General features: G+C 62.0%; 1 protein-coding gene across 9 annotated transcripts in view; it reads left to right on the forward strand.

Annotated features, from left to right (window-relative positions):
* The window catches only part of LOC102264222 (uridine-cytidine kinase-like 1), a 21,769-nt gene that overhangs the window by 10,550 nt on the left and 3,886 nt on the right, over positions 1 to 7,333 (forward strand). For 8 of the 9 annotated variants that reach the window (XR_001360486.1, XR_001360487.1, XR_001360488.1 and 5 more), the window contains 6 exons: positions 5,257 to 5,447; positions 5,635 to 5,741; positions 5,824 to 5,994; positions 6,074 to 6,145; positions 6,975 to 7,164; positions 7,245 to 7,306. Coding sequence is in view for 6 of the 9 variants with exons in the window: in XM_005885528.2 (XP_005885590.1) it covers positions 5,257 to 5,447; positions 5,635 to 5,741; positions 5,824 to 5,994; positions 6,074 to 6,145; positions 6,975 to 7,164; positions 7,245 to 7,306 (793 nt within the window). In the remaining 3 variants the exon portion in view is untranslated. Of the gene's footprint in view, positions 1 to 2,556; positions 3,146 to 5,256; positions 5,448 to 5,634; positions 5,742 to 5,823; positions 5,995 to 6,073; positions 6,146 to 6,974; positions 7,165 to 7,244; positions 7,307 to 7,333 lie in introns of those variants that run through there. The other variant, XM_005885532.2, reaches the window with a different exon arrangement.

Genomic DNA, 7,333 nt, shown 5'->3' on the forward strand with positions numbered 1-7,333 from the left:
CCCCCGCCCCCCGAGAGGGCAGGGCTCAGGAGCCTGGGGGTCAGGTGGTGCATGGATGGTCCTCGGACTGTCCCGCCCGGCGGAGGAACACTCTCGAGGCTTCTGTAGGGGTTCGCGAGGGGACCTCGTGGGTGCAGTGGGGAGGAGCCTGGCTGCTGGGAGGCGGAAGTGGCCGAGAGGAAACTGCCTCCCGCTCGGTGCCTCTGCGGCCCGCGCCACCCGGGGGCGGTGCGGAGCAGTGCTGGCCCGCCCCGCGCCCGCAGGCTGGCCTCCCTGCTGGTCGGAGCTGTGCCCTGGGGAAGGCTCAGCGGAGGGCTCAGCCTGGGCTCCTGGGCTCCGATGGGCCGTCACGGGAGGGAGCCCTCCAGGGCAGCCTGGGTGCTGCAGGGAGAGGAATGAGGCCCGGCCGCCCCGCCCTGGCAGCTCCTGCCGGAGTGTCGGCCCTGATGGAGCATGTGTCCTCCTGGGCTCGCACCCTCCCAGTGAGCAGCGACAAAGAGCTGGGTATGGCGTGACAAGATCTAATAGGACCTGTCGGCGACACCTGCTGGTTCCAAATAATCTTTGATTTAGCCCCAGATCAGAGGAGGCAGGGCCAGGCAAGTTCTCCCTGAAGACAGGTTGGTGGCAGCTACTGTCCGGGCCCTGCCCTGTGCACAGAGGATGGGACCCAGGACCAGAGGGCAGTGACTGGACTGCAGGGCTCTTCTGCCCTGGCGCTGCTCTGCTCACCGCTCTTTCCTGACGCTGAGGCCTAGGGCTCCCCTACAGTCCCTGCACCACCCTGGAGGGCCCCAGAGTTGGCTCTGCTGGAGTCCGGTGTCCCCGAGCCTCTCCCTGCCCGCGGTCCCATCTCCTTCCACCTTGTGGCCCCTGTGGCTGTCTACCTTGCCGTTGTTTCTTGTGCCCATAGAGCAGTGATGGCGAACCTATGACACGCGTGTCAGAGGTGACACGCGAACTCATTTTTTTGGTTGATTTTTCTTTGTTAAATGGCATTTAAATATATAAAATAAATATCAAAAATATAAGTCTTTGTTTTACTATGGTTGCAAATATCAAAAAATTTCTATATGTGACACGGCACCAGAGTTAAGTTAGGGTTTTGCAAAATGCTGACACGCCGAGCTCAAAAGGTTCGCCATCACGGTGCTGTCCTCTCCTCTGTTTTTACTCTTTTTCTCTATCTCTCTCCCTTCCTCTCTGTAAAAAATCAATAAAAAAATATATTTTAAAAAAAATTTTCTATATGTGACACAGCACCAGAGTTAAGTTAGGGTTTTTCAAAATGCTGACACGCCGAGCTCAAAAGGTTCGCCATCACTGCCATAGAGGGTCAGCCCCATGAGGACAGGGACTCGGACTCCTTAACCCTGGATGTGCTGTTGGAGAAATGGGCACCTGTGGCGGTGCCTTCTCCTCAGGTTGTGTCCTGGTTTGGTCCAGGTGGGGTTGGGGCTGCAGCTGTGGGGTGCAGGGAGGCTGACCCAGAGCATTGGGAAGGAGGGGTCCTGCCAGGGGTTCCAGGGTGGTGGGGCAGGGCTGCAGCCCCATTCCTGCACCTGCCCTGAGAAAGACACCCTGAGCCCTCTGTCCCTGAGCCCGGCCCTGGTGAACCAGCCCCCTCTCTCCCCACCCCCGGCCTCATTTTACTCCCCCAGCAGACTTCCCTCCACCGGGATGGGGTGTCAGGCAGGAGTGGAAGCCTTGGGTGCCTGCCCCCACTCTGCAGTGCTGGCCAGCCCCCCATCTGCCCAAGCCCAGGATCAGGAGGGAAGCGGGAAGCTCCTGTGGGCAAAGACGGACAGGCCAGTCGCTCCTCCAGATGCCTCTGGTGGGTGTAGACACACCCACGTTACCTAGGCAGGCAGGAGAGGCCCCTTTCAGATGTTTGAACCCAACCCTATCTGGAATTTTCTCTCTGGTGAGGTTCTGGCAGCTGTTAGGGATGTTGTTGGAAGCTGAGTCAGGAGGAAAGAAAGCTGGCCCTGGCCGGTTTGGCTCGGTGGTTGGGGCATCAGCCCGCAGACCGAAGGGTCTCAGGTTCCATTCCCAATCTAGGGCATGTACCGCCATTGCAGGTTCCATCCCAGCCCCAGTTGGGTCACGTGAGGGAGGCAACCAATTGATGTGTCTCTCTCACATTGATGTCTCTCTCTCTCTCCCCACCCCTTCTCCCTCCCTTTCATTCTCTCTGAAAATCAATGGAAAAATCCTTTAGTGAGGATTAAAACACAAATGAGGAAAGCCAGCGACATCCAGTGACTTGATAGGAGGGAGGAGTCGGGACTTGTGGGGCAGCCCCTGTGCAAACTTGAGGACAGCTCCTTTAGCCGACTCACCCTTTCTGAATGGCTCTTCCTCCTGCCGCCAGGCGGGCCTGGCTGTGTCATTCCCCCCCCAACGCCGAGCACAGGTGCCTTGGGGGACACGCTGGAGCCTAGCTGTGGAGGGCAGGGCAGGCAGTTATTCTCAGATGCTCAGGAGGGTAGAGTTTCAGATTTGTTTATGCCTCTAGGAGGCACCTTGGGCACGGGTGGTACGCCCGGCTCAGCGCTGACATTCACCTTAGCTTGGCCAAGAGATAGCTCAGATGCCCCTGTTCTGCTGGGGGCAGTTGGCCCTGCAACTCCAGGCAGGCCCGGGGTCTGAAGCTCTTTCTAGGGTATTTCAGGGGGTGCACGGTGGTCCTCACCAAGCCCTGGGCCAGCAGTGTGCCAGCCTGTGCCCAGGGGGCAGTTCACACCCGAGGCTGCCTGTTCTCCAGCAGGGTCAGTGCTATTAATATCAGGCGAGTGCACAGCCCCAGCTGTGTGATCCTCTTATGCCTGTGACTTCGTCTCGGGCCGGTGGTGAGTGCTGTTCCTTCGGCACAGGGGCCTGAGGGGCTCCCAGCTGCTAGCTCCCTGCCTCCCAGTGGGTAGCCTCTGCAGCCAGGGGTCTGGCCTCACGCTGGCTGCCCACCCACCCATGGAGGGGCAGCTCACATGGTTCCTGGGTTGTCCTAGGGGGCTGCCGTGGGCCTGAGGCAGTGGGGGGTGCCCCTGCAGACACCTCGGATCATCTTGTGTCCAGCCATGAGCAGCCCCTCAGCTTACCCTGGCATCAGGATCTCAGGGTGCTGGGCCCTTGGAGCAGAAGGCAGGTGAGTGGCAGGCCTGTTGTTCGCAGCTGTGGTGAAGAGCCCTTCCTCCCCTGCATCTCGGTCTATTCCTGCGGGGGGCGCTGCACATCAGGGACCAGGAGCCAGGCCGGTGCTTGGGGCGGGTAGGGCCTACCACCCGCAGGCACCGGGGGCTGCTCATTGCAGGCAGGTCTGTGTCCCCCAGTCCTGTAGCTGAAATGCCCTGTCATCGTAGTCCGCGTGCTCTGTCCGCCTGTGACCAGGGAAACGAGGTCTGTGCGAGTTTCCCTCATCGAAATTGGTCCCGCTATGACACGGCTCGCTCTGAGGGCAGTGAGGCTTTGTCCCTGGCTCCCAGAGAGCTGGGCTTGGAGAAGGTCTTGGGCTGGGCTTGGCTGCAGACCCGGCCTGACGCTTGCAGGCCCCTTGCACGCCGAGGCGGGCGATTTCTGGCAGCCACCCCTGGCCCCCATTCCCCTGTCCCGGGGAGGTGTCGACCCCAGGCTGTCGGCAGCACCAGCCTCGGAAGTCGTCCTTGCCGGTGGTCATCATGACCTCAGTAGGATGCAGAGCAGGCACAGCAGGGACTGAAGGCTCCCCCCAGAGGCTGCCAGCCTGGGGTGAGAAGCAGAGCGACAGGAGTGGTGCCAGCCCTGGCCTCCGCTGTCGGGGTCCGTTCTGCGAGGTCATCTTCAGCCCGGGTGCGCCCTTGCTGGCCAGGTCTTGCCCTTTGCAAACCATAATTTCTCGGGGTTTCCTCCCTGAGTAGAAAGCACAGAGGGGAGGGGCCTCCTTGTTGCCAGGATGGCTCCATCTGCCATTTCCAGGGTGACCGGGGCCTGGGGACACCATTTGTCTCCAGGGCGGCTGGTCCATGCCAGTCTGAGTTCCCCAGGCGCTCACGGTCCATGGTGGTGCTGTGGCCTGTCCCCAGGCCTGCCTGGCCACTGGGTCATCTTGACGCCCAACCCCATGGCGAGCTTTAGCACCAGGTTCTGAACGGACCCGAAGGTAATGGCTGTCCCCGCAGAGACGCCGCTGAGCACCACATGCAGACACCGAGCACTGCACACGGACGGCTCGCTGCCCCCGCCCCCCATGGGGCCGCGTGTCTCCTGTCAGCGTGCAGGCTTTCTTGCCCCTTTCATGTGCGGACACTGTTCTCTGTGCCCTCGAGGCTGTCGGTGTGCCTGTCACGTGCGGGGCCTCAGCTCACCTCTCTGCTGTCCCCCCAGCACCTGCACAGGCGCACCTGGCACTGCGGGTTGTAGCAGTGACAGCAGGACAGAGCTTCAGTCCAGACCGTGACTTGGTCTGGTTTTGGATAACAGGGTCACGTACTTGTAAGACATTCAAACGGGGCAGAAATCCCTGTTCCAGATCTTGGTGCCCAGGGCAATTGTGGCCCTGCTTCTAGCTCGTTGTGCGCAGGCACGTCCCACTCACATGCGCAGACCCGAAGGGCACATGGGCTGGCCATCTCCACATGCTGGTTTTCACATAAACATCTTAGTTTACTTCTCGCCCAACCCACGTTCAGGACACCTGCCATGTCCCCGTCCGTCTCAGGCCTTCCCTGAGTAGGTGTCAAGCCGGGCCGCTCAGCCACCCGGGCCTCCCCAGAAGCCATCCCTGTTGGTTTTGGGGCCTCAAGCCAGTGACCACACTGGAGCCCTGACAGAGGCCAGGATGTCCCTCCCACAAGCAGTGCAGCATGGGGAGAGCTGGGCACAGGTGCTGCCTGCCTTTCCCAGGCGGAACTGCCACCTCGCGGGCTGTGGGGCCTCCGCCCTCCTCCCTGCAGTTGGCAGGTGCTCGAGGGCGAGAATCAGTGGCCTCCCCAAGGGTCTCCCAGCTCACGGTCTCCCACCTACATCCGTCCACGTCACTGTCCTTGGCATGGATGGCACTCCCCCTGCACGGAAGTTGTGGTTTGCTGTCTCTCTGAACTTGTGTGAACAGTGACTGAGGCCACGGGCCCTGTGGATGGGCGGCAGGCGGGTTTTGTGTGCCATCTCAGCCATGCCCGCATGCCTGCACAGGGAGTACGTCATAGAGACGGCCACCCTGGGCCTGGCGTGGGGGTGGGCTTGGTGGCAGGGCCAGCGAGCGAGCTGTTCTCCTTCCTGCAGCAGCAGCGCTGAGGCCTTGGACAGGCTCCTCCCGCCCGTGGGCACTGGGCGCTCGCCGCGGAAGCGCACCACCAGCCAGTGCAAATCCGAGCCGCCCCTGTTGCGCACCAGCAAACGCACCATTTACACGGCGGGGCGGCCGCCCTGGTACAACGAGCACGGCACACAGTCTAAGGAGGCCTTCGCCATCGGTGAGTCGGCTGCCACCTCCCTGTCACCCCACCGGGTGGGTTGGGCAGGACCCGCCATCAGGTGCCAGGGTGCTCTCCAGCAGCAGAGGTCGGGCTTCCAGTTGTGGTGACTTGGTTGGAAGGGCTCTCCTGGCCCCGTCCACCCCAGGACCCAGGTGTGTGGCCCACCTTCTCTGCTCCCCCGCAGGCCTGGGTGGTGGCAGTGCTTCTGGGAAGACCACTGTGGCCAGGATGATCATCGAGGCCCTGGACGTGCCCTGGGTGGTCCTGCTGTCCATGGACTCCTTCTATAAGGTGAGGGGTGCCCCGGCGTGTGGCCGCTGTGCCGAGGGCCTGCAGCCCCCCCGCCCTGAGTGCACCCCTGCTCTCCTCACAGGTGCTCACCCAGCAGCAGCAGGAGCAGGCTGCCCTCCACAACTACAACTTTGACCACCCGGATGCCTTCGACTTCGACCTCATCGTGTCCACCCTCCAAAAGCTGAAGCAGGGCAAGAGCGTCAAGGTCCCGGTCTACGACTTCACCACCCACAGCCGCAAGAAGGACTGGGTAGGCCCAGCAGCTGGGCTGTGAGGGACTGGGCACACGGGCCGGCATGGGCGCCAGCACAGGCTCCTTCCCTTTGCAGAAGACCCTTTACGGTGCCAACGTCATTATCTTCGAGGGCATCATGGCCTTTGCTGACAAGACGCTGTTGGAGGTGAGGGCGGGCTCCAGGCCATCCTCCTGCCGGGACGCCCTCCCACAAGACTCGCCTCCAATGCCTCCTCTGGGCAGGCCCTGTCACCCTGTCCCATGGCACAGGGTCACCTGTTCCATCCAACATGTGGTCCCTGGGTGTCGGGTGAGGAGCGGGCCCTCTCCCAAGAGGGGGTCCAGGACATGGGTTTGAGCAGACAGGGCAGGTCTGCCACCCACAGAGAAGATGGAAATGCCCTTGGTGGCAGACCGAGGGGCCACACTTCCTGGGCCTGGGCACAAGCTCTGGGCTGGTACCTTGGTTTCCTTTCTGTCCCCACCTGCACACACCAGGTTCCTGTCAGTGTTCTCTCTGCTGTCCTCGGGGTCCCTGCGGTCGCCAAGATCATGGTGACGTTGGGGGGTGGCATGGCTCACATGCACGCTGGTGTCTGTCTGTGGGTCTGCACAGGGTGCTCCTGGGCGTTGGTGCTCACAGCCGCTGTGCACTTCCTGTGGGAGTTCTGAGGCTCAGGCCCCAGGAACCCGCTACCCCTAGCACCCTCCATGGCTCCTTCAGGGGTTACCTGCTGTGAGCTGAGTGTGGGGACAGACCCAGACTCACCAAGCCCCAGTCCCCAGTGTGAGGGCATCAGTGAGGGAGGCTGCCCAGAGGAGCGTCGAACCCGTGCCCTTGGACCAAACCTGGCTGACAGCATCCCTGCCCTCCAGACCCTCCATGTGCCACGGGGCCTGGCTTGCTCTCGGTCTGTGCAGGAGCCGGGTCCTGGTCACATGGCCTCATGGCTTCTGCGTGCTAGCCTCCCCAGCAGTGGCTTGCTCCCCTCCAGCTCCTGGACATGAAGATCTTTGTGGATACGGACTCTGACATCCGCCTTGTGCGGCGGCTTCGCCGGGACATCAGTGAGCGTGGCCGCGACATCGCAGGTGTCATCAAGCAATACAACAAGTTCGTCAAGCCAGCCTTCGACCAGTACATCCAGCCCACCATGCGTCTGGCAGACATCGTGGTGCCCCGAGGTGAGCAGGCTGTGGGGGGCGGGTGGGATGCACCGCCATCACCCGCCCGCTGGTGTCACCCTCCTGCCCTTCCCACCCAGGGAGCGGGAACACAGTGGCCATCGACTTGATCGTCCAGCACGTGCACAGCCAGCTGGAGGAGGTGAGGCAGCTGGCCAGGCCCTGTGTC

Source organism: Myotis brandtii, unplaced genomic scaffold (genome assembly GCF_000412655.1).
Source record: "Myotis brandtii unplaced genomic scaffold, ASM41265v1 scaffold915, whole genome shotgun sequence".
Lineage (NCBI taxonomy): Eukaryota > Metazoa > Chordata > Mammalia > Chiroptera > Vespertilionidae > Myotis > Myotis brandtii.